Here is a 17,899-nt window from a genome sequence, read left to right as displayed (position 1 = left end):
TTACAAGGAACATATGGGGAGTTTTGAGGTAGCCACAGTAATCAGGCGATTTCTGGCCCTAGGGTCGCTATTAGTCGGAATCGACTCAACAGCCGTGGGTTTGGTTTTTTTGGTTTTATCTATATAAACTCTATTAGCTGGAACTGACTCAAGGGCAACAGGTTTTTTTTTTTTTTTTTTTTTAATCTATACAAATAGAGTACTCTGGGTAGTGTAAACGGTTAACATGCTCAGCTGCTAACCAAAGTCTAGAAGTTCAAGTCCACCCAAAAACCCTCAGAAGAAGGGCCTGGCAATCTACTTCCAAAAAATCAGTAATTGAAAACCATAGGGAGTATGGTTCTACTTTGACACACATGGGGTCACCGTGAGTTGGAATGGATTCAATGGCAACTGCTTACTGTCTATCTATACAAGTAATGTAGCACAGATTTGTGCAGACATATGTTATTTATTAATTAGCCCTCATTTACATGCCCTATCTCCAACTAGATTTTAAAGTCTCTGAGGAGTAGAAGAGCATTTAAGGACTCTTGTCTAATGAGTTATCTACTATGCCTGGTAATAATTCATATTATGAAACATAAAACTTTACAAATACATACACACTAGTTTGTTTCAAATATTTGTTACTTAAATCTTTACACTTTAACAAACTTAAACAAAACGGAAACTTCAATGTACAATTGTGCAAGATAGAACTCATCCAAATAGTTAACTCACAGAATTAGAAGTGTTTTAGCACAAGGAAGTAGACTAAAATTTCTTTGCACATGGGTTTATATTTTTATTCTATAATTCAGCAGTTTTTTAGTCAATGAAGCCTGGAAAATAATAAATAGTAGCTATTATTGCTTTTATTACTATCACTATATGCAATAGGATAAAGATGTCCAGCATCTGAACTTTTGCCTTTATTCGTAGTATCAGATGTAAGTGTATCTTTGTGCTCTACGATCCGTTGATTTCATTAAAGTATGACTTAAAAAAAGTAAATGATTCTCTTAAAAAATTAATAAATACTACATTATCATATAATTAAGACATCTTTGTATTTAAAGGAGTAAGATCAATTAAAAGACAAGCCTTGGCATGTAGACCTGATGACTTCATTGATGTAGTTGCCACTTCCTACAAAAATAGCACCCTTGACAGTGCTTCTCTGTTCCATCCTATAAACTCAGATAAATCATTGGCAGGCTCACAATATTAACATGCACTTACTGGAGGTCCCGGAGGCCCTGGAAGACCACTGTCGCCCTTCTGGCCAGCAGGTCCCTGTTAGAAACAGAAAGGGATGAGGCATAAATCATGAATAAGGTATTTGAATAAGTATTGGAAAATTAAAATGCCAAAGGCAAAAGTACTTACAGTAGAGCCTTTGTTACCCTTCGGACCTTGAGGACCCTAGAAAATGCATAGGCAAAAGTATGGATAAAATCTGAGGAATTTGTGTCTTTTTGGTATATTTATAAATTAATTCAACCTTACAAGATTTCGTTTTGTACTTACTGGTAAACCTGGAGGTCCAGGTGGGCCTAAGGGACCAGCAGGACCAGGAATTCCCTAAAGAGAAAATAATCCAATTTAAAAGTTTTCCTCATCTACCCTGTCTTCATGTATTGCATAGGCTAATAACACACACTGCAAAATTTACAGAATTAAAAAATACTTAAGAATAGCCTAAAGATATTTCATTGTGAATCTTAGAGATAAGATTTGCAAAATAATCTGAAATCTTTGTTTCCTTTGCTTCAAGGTCCATAAGCTTTTCGTTTTATAGACCTTTATATCTCTATAGCCCTCAGAATAATAATTTGTATGTGGTGAAGATTCAATACGTGCCTGCAGAATTAATTAAAAAATTACTGAACTAGAATTTTTTGATTTCTAACTTATCTCTTATTTTTAATTTATTTACTCAAGGTTAAAAATCTATTTTTGAAAACGTGTATAAGCAGATTAGAATCAATATGCTATAAATTGTTTTGTCCTGTTTAAAGGGATATGTGGTGTGCCTGTGTGTTGTGTGTGAGAGAGAGAGAGAGAGGAGAGAGACAGTGAGAGGTAAGGAAAGGAGTAGGAAAATCATTGATATTTTTACTCACTCCATCTCCTTTTACTCCTGGAGATCCTTGAGTTCCAGGGAGCCCTCTGTCACCCTTTTCACCTTGTTCTCCTGGAGGGCCAATCAGGCCAATTAAACCAGGATGTCCCTATGGAAGATAGGGAAAAGAAAGTTTAATGATGTATAAAATTACAGCTATGTAATTAAATTACAATCATAAGATATTTGTACATCAAATGCTTGAAGTATAAAAATAAAAAAATGTAGATTAAAGAAGTTTAAAATAACCCATTCTGAATGGAAGGCATGTTTAAGGACTTCCTCTCATGTAACGAGATCATTCACTACTTATATTAGGAGAGGACTTTATTAAGGTGGGAAGTATTATGGAAGGAAATGTTTTCTAAAAATATCATCTTCTATGTTTCGGTTACTTAAAGGGAATTTCCTCAGCTAATAGACCAATAAGGACCACATGTAATTTTGGCAAAATAAAAAACCAAAAATTCATTTCTTTAATTAAAAATCCCAGTATGGGCAAGCATCTCATTTTACATGAAATGATTTCTATTCTTCAGAGATTTTGCAATTGTTAAATGCTCTCTTACTTAAACATAATTAAAAAAAATTAATTCTGGTCTGGAAAAGGCTTATTTTCTTTAATTGTTTTGTGGATTTCAGCATACATTCTGGGAAACAACTATTCATCTTTCTTGCTAATTTTTTTTTCATGTTTAAAAACATAAAACAGTCATTTTGTTATGCCATCTGTTTATTTTCTGAAAAGTTATTTTAGTATAACCATGTGCTTTCTCCATATGGTTCTTATAAGGGAATATTGAGAAGATATAACATTGAATTCTGGTGCATTTTTCACTATTACTTTGCATATTTTCTCTTCTCTAAATACATCTGGGAACCTGAAGATGACAGATTTTTCCATGGATAAGATGTCAAAGATATTCTTTGAAATTTTCTTTTCAGTGACTTTAATATGCAAAAGTCCTTCCCTCTGCTACCAGAATACCAAAATTTTAATAATACATTGTTTTTTTGTTTTTCTCACCTTCTCACCCTTGGAGCCAGGGTCACCTTTGAGACCAGGTAAACCAGGAGGTCCCTAAATTATGAGGGAAGAATAAATATATAATAGAGTAGAGGTCTGAATTAGAGAATCACATTACTCTTCACAGAGATAATCTGTTTTTGGAAATATGATAGAGTTCAAAAACAGCTAATAAAGATCACTGTTACTTTATTTTTCAGGATTCTAAATAAATTTGTATGTTTAAAATATACGGTTTAATCTGTAACCATAACATTAATATATTTGATTAAATAAACATTAAGGTAAAAATAGGACGTTTTACATGGCTATTCAGTTAAGAAGAAAGGGTGAATTTTTAACTACACTAATTTTAGAAGAAAAAATTCCAAACTGTACTTGTCAATCAAATATTTCTGTGCTAAACTCAAATTAAAAGGCTAGAATCTGTTCAATAAAGACTAAAAAAGAAAAACCAAAAAACAAAAATCTTGATAAACTTTTGACACAACTGACCTTTGAAAATCACAGGAAATTTTTAGACAAAGATTTTAATAAACTATTTTTTCACATTTAAATAAGTGCTATATTTTATATGACTCTGGATTAGTGCTTAGTAACTGTGGAATGATAAGATACTTTCTGTATATACTAATTTAAAACCAGGATTCTGTAATTCTGTTTGGCTATGTCTATTTGAATTTTGACTTCAATTCTTATTTCTTTGCTTGCTTGAAAATTGACATCTTTCACTATGATCCTGGAAAGAGAGATGTACTAAACCCAAACACATAATAATCACATTAACATCTTACATGTATAGGGTGCCTCAGAGGTTGCAAAATTATTTTAATAATACATCTTCAATATTCACAACAATCCAGATGAAGTAGCTATTTGTTAACATTTTACTTGTGAGAAACTGAACTTCCGAGTGGTAAATCTGGGATTCAAAGTGAGGTCTCTGGCTTCAAGTCCAAAATTATTTTACCATACGATCACTAGACTCCTTAGAGTGATAGAAAAAATCAAGGAGAAGATAGTGCTACTTAGGTAACACAAAGGACACTCCAAAAGAGCAGTAAGGCAATTGGGCAAAGTACTGAAGAAAAAAAAAAAAAAAGTCTTGAATGAAATGGCTGATTTAGACTCTAAAATATTTAAGGAGGAAAGGATTCTACATAGTAAACAGTAAGTCGCACTTGCATGATGTGACATAGCTCAGGTCGGGGGGCGGATTTGGGAACAAAAGAAAATGCCAAAACTGCTTTAATCTTTAATTGAATGAAGATCCCTACTTAAAAGCCGGAAATGACTTTAGTAACTCATACTACAGGAGGCATTTGATTGCCATTACATATCTATTCTAAAATATATGTATTTATTGATTTTTTTCTTTCTCTTAATAATTTACTCCCATTAGAATACTTGAAAATCAAGGCTACCAGAAAGGTCGAGAGAATGTAATAATTAGGTATCTAGGTAACAGAGCCAAGAAAATCAGATGAGTTATTCCTGCTCTAGATTTTAATAGACTTTTAGGAATTGATGGGGTTTAAGAATGATCAAATGTGACACTAGTTCCTTCATTGTTAGTGGAACAGAAGTTCATAAACTTTCTGGAAAGTTCTGAAATTGGAACTTCCTGTTCTGAAATTGGAAGCTTAGTTTATGTTGACTTCCAAGTTGGAGTACACCAATTTGTAGATGAAAAGGTTTATTTAAAAGTCATTAATAGAATATTTTTATAGGTAGTGGGGCAGGACTAAGAATTAGTTGCTAAATTCTTTTAGAATAAAATATAATTTAAAGTGAAAGGATAAATGTCTTCGCATTAGACTATAAAGTAAGAATTAAACTATTGAAGTGGAGGCTGCTCACATGAAAAAGGCTAATTGTCTTATTATTAAATTTACAAATAATTTAGATAAGAAATCCAATTCAGGAGCTATAGACAAAAATAAGATTACTGTTCTGAAATTAGTGGAGCCCTGGTGGTATGGTGGTTAAGAGCTCGGCTGCTAACCAAAAGGTCGGCAGTTCGAATCCACCAGCCACTTTTTGGAAGGCCTATGGGACAATTCTACTATGTCCTATAGTGTAGCTATGAGTCAGAATTGACTCGATGGCAACAGGTTTTTTTTTTTTTTTTTCCTTTTTAGGTTCTGAAATTACTACAAATAAAGCTACACATCAACAGATGCTGTGGCAGGAAGAATAACTGACACTAATAGATGATTTGTAAGTATGTGGCTCATGAAATTAGGACAATGGTAATCCTACAAAATGTAGGTCACAACTGCCCACAGCAAGTAAAGCACTGAGCAACAAAGACAAAATATTCATTTGGTTTCTCTGTGAGTTTGAATAATTTTGATTGAGTTGAATTATTTGAATTAAACCTTCAACAATGATCTTTAACATGGAACTAAGAAAGCAATCTGTTTTAACTGGTATCTTCCATAAGGCTGTTGTTATCGTGTGCGTCCAGTTGGTTCTGACTTGTAGCAACCCTGTGTGACAGAGGAGAACTGCCCCCATAGGGTTTTCTTGGCTATAGTCTTTATAGTAGGAGATTGCCAGGTCTTTTTCCCACCAAGCCACTGGGTGAGTTCAAAATGCCAACCTTTTCATTAGATTCTACACCGTGATTTTTGTGAATCAAAAGTATTAAGAGCCATGTATCTGACCCAAGCAGTGTATTACAGTATGAAACATATGAGTTCAGAATAGTATAGACCTGGGATAGAGCCAGGCTCTTTCTCTGATTAGCATTGTAAATTAGCTAACCAGAGCTTCAGTTTTCTCATCTGCAAACTAAGGATTATAACACACCTATTTTACAAAGCTGTTGCGAGACTGAGTAGACAGGTCTTTTCCATTCCTGTGTTTTTTTAGGCTACTTCTCACACTAATATCCTGAATACAAGGTGAAAGTAAGAGCAGTATTAGTATAAATCAGTCTTTGTGTAACAATAGTATCTGTCTTGGACTGAATTGTGGCCCCCCAAAATATGGGTCAACTTGGCTTGGCCATGATTCCCAGCATTATATGGCTGTCCTCTATATTTTGTGATCTGATAATCCATCCTACATTTTGTGCTGTGTTGTATATCCCAGCCTCTATGGTTGTGGTTATGGTCTCATTTGGGAGTGAGCTGTCTGTTAGGTTAATGGTGCAGGATTAGGTCAAATTAAAGAGATTAGGTTATATTTGTTATGTTAATGAGACAGCATTAGGGTGGAATCCAAAAAAACCAAACCAAACCCAGTGCCATCAAGTCCATTCCAACTCAAAGCACGGCTATGGGTAGGGTGGGATACAACACTTTTACTCGGGTGGCTTTCATCAGCTTTCATCTTACAAGAGATAAAAGGAAAGAGAAGGGAGCAGAGAGGGACCTCACTGTCACCAAGAGGAAGAGACAAGAGTCCATCCTGTCCTTTGGACCTGGGATCCCTGCTTTGAGACTCTCCTAGATCCAGGAGACAGAGAGAGAAAGCCTTCCCCTGGAGCTGGCACCCTGAATTTAGACTTCTAGGCTCCTAAACGGTGAGAGAATAAATTTGTGTTTGTTAAAGCCATCCACTTGTGGTAATCTGTTATAGCAGCACTAGGTAATTTAAGACAGTATTTGAGCTATAATTAGATATATTTGTATTTCTTTAATTCATGAATCAATTTATTATCAACAAATTTGAAAGTCTGAAAGCAACTGATATAAAAGTGGGCAATTTCCATGCATCGCTTATCAGAAACAGATAAAAATTATTTTCATCGGAAGCACGTGCAATTTTAAATGTGAATGCGTGTAATGACTCTCTTCTAATAAGGTTTCTTATTAGAAGTCAATTCTTAGACTTAATTTATGTCCAGCTTAGATTTTCTTTTATATAAAAATAAATAACCATACCGCTTTGCTTAACTTAAGCAGGCAAAAAACACTAGAAGGGAATTACCAAGTTCATTTTCAAATATATGTGTAGGTAGTGGTTCTGAAAATGTGGTCCTCACATCAGCAGCATCAGCATCACCTGCAGACCTGTTAAAGCATCAGTTTCTCAGGCCTCATGCAGAACGATCCAATCAGAAATCCAGGGCTTTCTCCAGCAATCTGTTCACAGGTCTGATGCCCGTTAAGATTTGAGAACCACTGCTCTGTAGCATGTAGTCCAAATCTAGTTAAACCAGCAGGCAAATCAGAACAGCAGAAAGGATCTTATTTGTGTTAAAATTAAAATACTACCGATTTTGTCCTATTAGTTTAAAACTTTCATAAATAAAAGGATTTATTTTGTTTTTTTTTTTTTTTGTCTCATCAGAAATGCCTGGTGAATCATCAATTAGGCAAAAAATGTTGCCCACTAGCAGTGGCATCACTAGGGAGGTGTAGGGGTGCAGAGTGCACCCCCTGACACTGTCAGAGGAGGTGACTCCAAAATGACCCCAGGGTTCGCGGCAGCAGCGGAGGCAGAGACAGGGCACAGCCACTGCTGGGGGGGTGGGGGGGCGTGCCAAAGCAGTGGCATCACTAGAATTGATGTCACCAGTCACTTGGTGCGATAACCCATCACCACCCCCCACCTCCACTATACCCCCCATCGTGCAACAGTCAGGCTGCAGAAGGCTGGGTGCTCCGCCCAGCGCAGGGGTGGGGCGAGACCGGTGGCCGGGGTGGGCTCTGCCCCTGGGCCGGTGGGGGAGGGATTTACACCGTAAGTTATCACACTGGGTGACACTAACTCTAGAGGCGCCACTGCCCGGTGGCATCTATGTAATAAAGTAATGTAAATGTGTAATAGAAACAAATAATTTTTTAAGGTCATCTCACTAACAGAGTAGGTGCCAAAGACACTATATTAGAGCAGTGTGGTTAAAAAAAAAAAAAAAAAGGAAAAATAGTTTTAACAAAAATGTAATTGTACTGAAGGACCATATGCTTGTATGAATAGCACAGACCATTTAAGAATGCTGGATAAAATTGATGTATGTCTATTAAAAATAAATATATTCTATAGATTAAAAATATGAAACTATTTAAAGAAACCAGTCTGCTTTCTTTCTTTTATGTTCCACCTCTCTCAGGCAGGTGGTACGCTTTACAGGATTTTTGTTGTACGTGACAGAGCTGACAGGGATGTTGCTTAGAGAACATCAATATTTCAATCACTGTTTCACTCACAGGCTCAAGTCTACCACACGTTACTTAGGTGAAACTGGATCAATAAGTTATTATGTCTGAGCTTTAGCTATAAAAGTATTCTAATAATGTCATAGTATTGTGAGAAAGAAAGAAACCAGACAAAGCACTGTATAAACAGTGAAGCATAATACAAATGGTAATTAGGATTATCATCAGGTTTAGATATGCTACAGACAGATATCTATTAACTTTCTTATCCCAGTGTAATAGTCCAAGCTAAAACGGCAAAACAAATAAAAAGAGAAAGAAAGACTAGGAATTCTAATTGTTCAGTCTTAATGAAAAATAGCCTAGATACGACTTGTGTTTGTAACAAATTCTAAAATTGTCTCTACAAGTGTTATTCATGAAGGAGTTAGAGAAAATTCACATTAATTCCTCTCAGTTAATAATATCTTATGAAATTATGAGCTATATTTATGAAGGAATTTGCCTTGCTGACTCAGTTTCTTATCAATTTCATCAGCTGGAAAGATAAATTGGAAACGTTACGATATTGATGGCAGTTATAAATAACCCTTTGAGCCTGAAACAGATCAAAAGCATCAACTCTGCATATAAATATGTTATTCCAAGTATACATATTTTCTATTTCCTCTTTAGGATATTGTAAATTGAAAAACGCTGGGGAAATACATAATTCATAAGCAATAAAGTGAAAAGGAAAACAGGGATGATACAGTCTTAAGTGTCTAGAATACCCGATCGAACATTTTCCCCTGCACTCTTATGCTTTAGAGACTACTTGCTTTGACATGCAACTTGAAACTCTAGTGTATTCAAGTTTAAAGAAACTGCAGATCCTACACTTTATTTAGAATGTAAAATTGTGAAGTAATGTTTAATTTGGTGAAAGGCAAATGCTTTGTTGTTGAAACCTGTTTACTTATTATGGAATGCTAGGCATCTAAGTTCTGTTCACAGATAGTCTAAGCGTAGCATTAAAAAAAAAGTTAAACTTCAATTCGGTAATCTATCCTCCTCTTTATTCGGGCTTTTATGGTTTGAAAATAATGCTACCAGATATTTTATTAATCAACCTTTGTAAAGAAGTAAATTCCTCTAAAGACAAATATGGAATAATTTTTCAACTACATCGTAGCAAAAAGCTTTTTAAAATAAAAAAAATGTGGGGCAAAACAAAATAAAACCTTTAAAATAAAACATTAAATAAAATATGAAACAATATTTATTTTTAAAATTATTAAATCATGTTAGTTTTGACTTTGCATCAGAGGGCAGCATTTAGCCACAGTTACTCTTCTATAATACTTGAAAACATTCTCCTATCCCCATTTAATATTTGCTCACTATCTAGTCAAGAAAACACTATTGGAATTCTCTATACAGTCTGAATACTGTATTTAGCTTTCCTTTAGTTCCCACATGAACTATTTATCTATACTGACTTCCATATGGTGATTCCAAAACCAAAAAAAGCCAAAACCCTCTGCCATTGAGTCGATTCTGATTCCATATATATAAAAATATATACATTGAATGAATGCATATATAAGGTTATGCTAATTTTAATCATGAGAAATATTTAATTTTTAAAAATAAAAAAAAATACTGTATCATATCGAAACCCTAATAGAGCTCATAACACAGGGTAGACGGACAACAAGCAGAAATCATTTTATAAGTTAAAAAATCTTTCACTCTACCCCAAAGAATTCCCTCTTCATAGGTTCCTATCAAATTGTTAAACTGTTACCTATGTGAGTAATGGATGCTCTGTTAGAGCTCGATCGTTCTTTTTGTCCTGTTTCAATTCCTAGTTGCCAACCTGGAATGATGAGGGCAGGGTAGTCGTATTTACTGAACAGCTAAATCACACTTAAAAGTTGGAGAAAAGGGAAATGCCTCTGTGGCTTTGGCTGATGAGTGGAACTCTAGCAGAAAGTTATGGGTTATGGGCAGCTTCTAGAAGTGGTAAAGGGACTTGGCAGGTAGGAGCAAAATTCTAGGGATAAGCAAGCTGAGGCCTGTGCAGACTTGGATGTGAGTGTAAATACATTTATAATATAATGAGGGAAAATGCATTATGGAGAAAATATTATTCAGATAAGTTTCAGAGACTAATGAAAATTCTTACTAGTTTTCACACGTCTTTTAGTCTTGCCTCCCACTTTTTATCCTCACTTAAGCCCCTCTTTCACTTCTTCGATAATCTTAACAGTCTCTCCAGAGGAGTTGACCTTGAAATGGTCATTGTACGAGTGTACCTAGCTCCCTCTGCTTGACTCTATTAGACTATTTATCACGTTAATTGTGCTTGTCACTCTCTGCCATTAACATTACCTTGTAAACATGTTTGTTGATGGTACACATGCTGAATGAAGACTAATTTAGTTACCTTTCCCCAAGAACATGAAACAGTTTTTTTTTTTCAAAAATCTTTCTCATCATTTAACACATTCATTTAATAAGTCTTTATATGGTGCCTACAGTGTGTCAAGCAATGGTCTAAGTGTTTATGTTAATATCCCCATTTAGCATATTTAAACTTTATAAAGTTCTAAGTGATAGATGTTATTTATAGACCCATTTTATAGATGAAAAACTTGTAGTTAAAGAAATTGAGTCACTTTTCTAAAGTCATCCAGTAAATAAGTGGTGGGGCTTATTATTGAATCCAGGGAATTTGGCTCGAGAGTTGAAGACCTTAACAACCATGATATGCTGCTTCTCATTCTGGTAAAAATTACGTACTAAAATAAATGCTTCTTAGGTGACTTGAAAAGCTCATTAAATTGCCATAAAAGGCATTCTGGAGATGATTTCTCTGCTCATCCTCAGCTCATGAGGACTAAGTAGCATTTTCATTAAGATAGGTATCACGGTCAAGAATAATTGAAACTATGGAAAAGCTATATTGTATTCACATTATAAGTGATCCCCAATAAAACAATCTGCCCAGTGAATAGAATGGGATCCACGTTGCTCAATTCTGATTCTTTTTACTTTGCCTAAAAAGGTTTGAGTTGTTCAGCCTCCTTGCTACATAGCCACATTTACCCAAGAGTCAGAAATACTAACTTTTGCAAGCTGGCATCAGGCAATATGTCTGGTATCTTATTTTTTTTAAATTAGCTGAAGGAAATCTTTTGTATGGTACTTTTTATATCATCCAGAGAAAGCTCAGAATACTTCCTGGAAAATCTGAAATAACAAGAAGAAATCTCTGGAAAATTTCAGGGTGACACTAAGGAAAAGTTTTTTTTTTTTTTTTTTCCTGTTGGGCTCAGTGCAGCTAGGAGTTTACTGTATATAAGGAGATTATCCCTAAACTGAGTGTACTGGCCAGGCAGAGAGGTGATCCTGCTTTAACCAAACTCTTGTCCTGATGGGGTCATGTGTAGATTTGTTAATCTTCTGCCTGAAGTCATTCAAAATTTGATAATTTTTCCACTTATTAAAATAAATAAGGAATCCCTGGACAGCGCAATGGTTAAACACTGGGCTACTAAAAGAAAAGTTGGTGCTTCCATCCCACCCAGACGCACCTGAAAAGTAAGGCTTGGCAATCTGCGTCCAAAGGCATTCTCATACAAAACTTGTGGAGGGCAGTTCTACTCTGCCACACATGGGGTCAGCATGAGTTGGAATTGACTGGTTTTAAAATACATGATTCTTAACTTCTTCAGTGAAAGTTCCAAAATCATCTTTCACACTTATGAAATATTTAGTAGGTATATTACAGAAGGAAACCCTGGTGGCATAGTGGTTAAGTGCTATCGTTGCTAACCAAAGGATCGGCAGTTCAAATCCTCCAGGCGCTCCTTGGAAACTCTATGGGGCGGTTCTACTCTGTCCTATAGGGTCGCTATGAGTCGGAATCGACTCAATGGCACTGGGGCTGGTATTACAGAAAGTTATTGTGTCATTTTTAGTAAGAGGAATGGCTAAAATTCCTCCTGTATAATTAGGAATGTAAATCCCAGTTTTGATGGCTTTCTGAGTATGTATATATCTTTCAGGGAATTAGTGTATTAATGTTAAGAGCATTTTTGTAAAGTTTAAATTTCAGTATGGAGGGATTTGGTTTTTTTAAACCAACATGCACTATACTTGCATTGTGTCATATAAAGGTGTCCTTTGTTTGCTCTTTTAATTAATCCCTTTTCACCTACTATTTTTGAATAATGATGTTCAGATACCTTTACCATGAAAAGGGTTCTGTTTATAAAGCCAATAAGTCATCAGGTAAGTAATTGATTTTAAAGGGCAAAACTTTTGTTTTTACTTTCTGCCCCATTTTTGTAGTGAGGAGAGCCTTGTATTCTATAATAAGCTCCATATATAGACATTATGCTGGTCAAATAGAATGCTTTTACTGCATGTCTCAAACACGTTGTTTGAATATCGATTTATGATAGTGACTAAGGCCTTGGTGTTGTAATAATCATAATTTTCTTTGCTAATGGGGTTCAGTGTTTTATCTTTCAGTCTGCATGACGCACGAAGAGAACAATTCATTTGGTCAAAGAATCATCGTATGCCTGGGCCAACATTACTCTTTTAAATGAAGTGCCAGGAAACCAAGGATAATTGCATGCATTTTGGGGAACGTCCATACTAGCAAAAGAACTGGCTGGTCCATTAGCAGTTTTATTCAGAATGAAAATATTTTTCCATCCAAAGGACGTAAGAGACAACAGATCTTCTGATCAAGTGACATATTTTCCAAATAACCTATCAGGATTATATTCCTCTTATTAGGTCTGAGTAATATATTTCCTTGAACATAGTTCAAAGAATAAACCAATTTATAGGCTACACTTTTTAGAAATTTCTGCTTACAAACAGTTTCCTTTCAGGAATCCTCCCTTTTAAAACAATGGAAAAGATGATACTCACCATAGGCCCAGGTGGTCCATCTTGGCCTGCAGCTCCAGGGAGACCTTGCTCCCCCTACAGAAAATAAACATGATTGATTTTTTTTTAATTAACAAAAAAGTACATAGTTTCATTCTTTTTTTTTTTAATTTTGGAAATATAAAGAAAAAAAGTAAACATCACCTATGAATTGCACCAGCTGGGGAACAGCTATAAATACTGTAAACATTTTCGAGCCTTTTCACTATGTGAACACATGGACATATTTCTGCACAGATCTTTACACAAACATTATACATCTTTGAGTCTTATAGTTTTCTATTCTGCATTTATAACCTAGAATTTCACCATGGGAGTATTCAATAAATGACATGCTTAAATACTTTAGGATTATCTGACTTTATTATGTACTAACTGAATTCCATTAAAAAAAAAAAAAACTCCGAACTGTAATTTAGTAAATAATGCTGACATAAATATTTTCACTCATGATTTTTTAGAACCAAAATGTTATTTCAGAAATAGAACCTTTTAGCACACATACTCACCACAGGGCCAGGAATACCCCGAAGACCTTCTGGACCAGGCTTCCCAGAAGGTCCCTGAGGACCAACTGGGCCAGTTTTTCCAGGAGGACCTTCAGCACCTGCTTCTCCCTGTTAGAAAATAAGGTACATGAACACATTAATAACGAAAAAACACATTTTATTATTTTCTCAAAAATACTGAAATAGAGGTTGTTCAACTTATGTATGAGTTTTTAAAAACGCAATATCTAAAAATTTTACCTTAGCACCCTTTTCACCTTGTCTTCCCTCTGACCCTGTAGCTCCAGGAGGGCCCTATAAAAAAATTGTGTTTAAAATATGTGTTAGATATAAAAGTACAGTTGAAGACTTATTTACAAATGCTCCACATTAATTTTTTAATGGATTCTAATAAATGGTGGCATTCCATAGTTATTTGGTTTAAAACACGATGAGGAAATCAAAACCATTTTTAAGTACAGACTTCCAGTTAGAATATTAAAAATAAGTGAAGCAAAGTTTGAGTAGAAGACAAATAATCACATCACATCAATGTAAAGCATCATTAAAGAAACAAAGTAGATTTTGATAAAAGTTTTAAAGAAATGCTGATGACCTGAAATAGTCAATATTCTTAAAACATTAATATGTTGTTATTAGGTATTAATTGAATGTATCGGATTTCACCTTCTCCTTTAAATAGAGAATAGGACTGACTCCTTTCCTAACCTTAGAACACCCACATATTTATGTGTTCTTATAGGCTCATGAACAAACCAAAGAAGCACAAAATTTTAAATCTTGGCAGTCAATAGGTTTGTAGTCTTTTCATTTTCTGAAACTATGTAATTCACAAATAAGTGGCGTTAAGGACAGTATCACTTTTTGAAACAAAATATTAGTGTTAGGTAAAACATAGTATTAGATTTAAAAACAAGCAAAAGACTCTTCCCAATCCAACAGTCATCTAAAAGCATAAGAGGATATTCTGGTGTTTACACAACTTTTCTATAACTGCATGGTTTGATAAGGAATGCAAATTATTACATAAACTTAAAGATATTAATAATGCTGCTCCCTAAACATATCTAATCTCATATCTTTCTAAGTATATGTTGACCTAGTTCCTAACTTTTAGTTGTTTTGTTTACTAGTCGTATGGCTTTGAACAAATGATTTAATATTTCTGAACTCTAGCTTCTTTCATTCATAAAATATTATCGGTAAGAATTCTCTTGCTGTAGAATTATGTTAAAATGAGAAAATAGATGGAAAAATGTTTTTTGAACTTTCCAGTGTAGCAGTATCAGAAAGTGATATGGAATGTAGTACTTAAGAGCACAGAGCTCAGAATCAGTCGGCCTGGATTCAAATGCTGTTTCTTCCACTAACTAGCTGTGGGGTCTTGGGCAAATTACCCATGTGTAACTACCTCAGATTCCTTCTATGTAAAATGGGAATAATGCTGTCATGAGAATTCAATGAGTTGCAAATGTATTTGGAAAAGTGCCTGGGACATAGAAAACACTGTATAAGTATTAGCTATTGTTATTATCATTACTAAAATTATTAGCTATTACTCTTCTACATTAACATATTTTACCTGATTTCTCAAAATTTCAGAAACCTGTCCTCTTAAAAACAAAATAATCCTCCAAAGTCCATTAGTAGACATCATGTCAACAAATTACTTTTTCCATATATGCTGCTTATAATGCCTTAAAAATACAAATCCCATGTTTGAAACCACCTCTTATAACTGGAAAATTTTTAATTTGGCTAAAAAAATGCTATGATAGGATCTTGTCATCTATAATCGCATGTTGAAATTTGATGTTCCGATTTCATTTTACATCTAAAGAGCCATCTGTGAAATATAAAACTTGGCAACTCTAAACCTGAAATGTTGAAAAAAATGATCTGTATTACATATGACATTTGAAGTACCTTAAAGAAATCATCATAATTTTTCAGGCTAGAAATAAGATACTACAACCTAAATTATATCTAACTATTTTTTCCTTTAATTACATTGAGTCCTTGTTATTTCCACTTACGGCATTTCATAGAAACCTATCAAAGCAAAAAAGGCAGGCCTCTTGACTTGACAGCCTCTGACAATAAGCTGCTCTCAGCCTACAGAGCTACAACATATATATCCATGATCAATTTATTCTAGGATTTATAAAAATTTATAATTTTATCATAAAATATATATTTCCTTTTCCGTTAATTACTGACTTTTTATTATTAGTTAACAAGCATTAAGATTCAATCCGATAATAAGCTTTTTTGGCCCATGGTCAGATACAAGTAGAGAAAGATTAAAAAAAAACAAGTATTGATTTCTAAAAAATAGCCCCCCCATTTTTTTTTTTTCTTCTCAGACCCTCTGGCTTTCCATCTGTTTACTTCTATTTTCTCAATGAACTGTGCTCAAAGTCATCAACTGATTAGATTTTGGGAGGCGGGGAGGGTAGTTGAGGTGTTGTTGAAGGGTGAGAATAACGTAGGTGAGGCAGGATTTCTCTATTTCAGATACCTTATTACTATTCTGGTAGTGAATTTTCCTGGCCTTTCATGTGGTTTTATAAATCCACATGTAACAATTTATCAAATACTCATCAAATTCAGGGAGTTCTTTGAGCTCATTTAATTCTGAGAGAGTCAATGAAGACATCATTAATAATTATTTTCTCAATATTATCACTGTAACCTCATCTGTTATTAGACATTCACTGTCCATCAACCCAAAGATTAAAAAAATCTAAATGTATAAATTCTATAAGCAAGTCTCTTGATATGCTGATAATAATTATGCATTAAAACTTCAAAGTGCATCTTTTTAATTTCATACTATTTATGCAAGAGGATTTCTGTGTTAAAGTATAAACTTCAAATTTTCCTCCTTTTATAATGCTGAACATAAATTATTTTGGTGTGCTGCTTAAAATATTGATTTATGAAAATTAGATAGTCTATTTGAAGCAACTATAATGACTATTATTTTGGAGATATAAACTGTGAAAGCCAAGTGAATAACAGGCTTTCCTATCAAGGTGTTTTTCTTAAACTGGCAACATAAAAGTAGGAGGTGTTAATTTCAAAAGATTGAGTTTGTGTACAGGAACTTTACAGAAGATTTATAGATATTTGGCCTGAAAAACAAAACAAGTGGTCCACTGTCTAAAAACACAGCAAAAATACTACCTTTCCTACAAGGGAGATAAGAAAATATTAGTTTGAAGAGACTAGAGAATTTTACCATGACTAAACTATAATGCAGTCACAAAATTGAGAGTAAATAAAGTGTTTCTCTGCCTCAAAGGATTTCTTCTTTCTGTGTATAAATGCCTGATGTCTGTCATGGTGAAAATGCTTACTAAATGGCTTTGTTCTGTTTTTTCTCATTGTTCCCCTTATTTTGTTCTTTATTTTTTTCCCAGATGGCATGGTAATTTTTTAAAAAAATATAAACTAGGGTAAAAACAGAAAATACACTTTTTCTAAGAAACTTGGAAGTTTCCTTTTAACAAACCTCATAACACCTATGGTCAGATTCTAGGTTTAGTCATTTATTTCTCATACGTTTGAACAAACAGAGGGGCAAGGACTTAATCTAGTGAGCTACTCCTCATATTTAAATAAGGTCATGAGTGTTTTGATTGCGAAATGCCTCACTAAAACATCACAACACAACAAAGCAGGTCCCAATTAATTCTCCACCAGCTGACGCTTATATGATCCTCTCACCACTGTTCACATTGTTCAGAATGATTCTGTAATTTATCACTTCTTGCACTCATTTCACGAACACTTATTAAGTACCCGTTATGAGTTGGAATTGACTTGATGGCAAAGGGTTTGTGTTTTTGTTTTTATGCTCCAGAAATGTGCCACGCACAGTGTCATGGATTAAATTGTGTCCCCTAAAAATATGTGTCTCAATTTGGCTAGGCCATGATTCCCGGTATTGTGTGGTTGTTCTCCTTTTTGTGATTGATGTAATTTTCCTATGTGTTGTAAATCCTAATCTCTGCCTGTGGTTAATGAGGCAGGATTGGGTTCTGCTGAAGAGGATTAGGGTGGGATGTAACACCCTTTCTCAGATCACATCCCTGATCCAACGTAAAGGGAGTTTCCCTGGGGCGTGGCCTACATCACTTTTTATCTTATAAGAGATAAAAGGAGAGAGAAGCGAGCAGGGAGTTGG

The 17,899-nt window shown here is 34.5% G+C and overlaps 1 protein-coding gene across 2 annotated transcripts in view; it reads right to left on the bottom strand.

Annotated features, from left to right (window-relative positions):
* Nucleotides 1-17,899, bottom strand: part of COL11A1 (collagen type XI alpha 1 chain) — a 258,624-nt gene that overhangs the window by 15,683 nt on the left and 225,042 nt on the right. For both annotated transcript variants that reach the window (XM_064282480.1, XM_064282479.1), the window contains exons 55-62: nt 13,948-14,001; nt 13,708-13,815; nt 13,181-13,234; nt 3,135-3,188; nt 2,109-2,216; nt 1,513-1,566; nt 1,372-1,407; nt 1,225-1,278 (exon numbers count right to left, since the gene is read on the bottom strand). In XM_064282480.1, the coding sequence (XP_064138550.1) occupies nt 1,225-1,278; nt 1,372-1,407; nt 1,513-1,566; nt 2,109-2,216; nt 3,135-3,188; nt 13,181-13,234; nt 13,708-13,815; nt 13,948-14,001 (522 nt within the window). The remainder of the gene's footprint in view (nt 1-1,224; nt 1,279-1,371; nt 1,408-1,512; nt 1,567-2,108; nt 2,217-3,134; nt 3,189-13,180; nt 13,235-13,707; nt 13,816-13,947; nt 14,002-17,899) is intronic.

The sequence above is a fragment of the Loxodonta africana genome, chromosome 3 (genome assembly GCF_030014295.1).
Source record: "Loxodonta africana isolate mLoxAfr1 chromosome 3, mLoxAfr1.hap2, whole genome shotgun sequence".
In the NCBI taxonomy this organism is placed as follows: domain Eukaryota; kingdom Metazoa; phylum Chordata; class Mammalia; order Proboscidea; family Elephantidae; genus Loxodonta; species Loxodonta africana.
The sequence above is the reverse complement of the archived record's forward strand: the minus strand, read 5'-3'. Positions and strand labels throughout refer to the sequence as shown.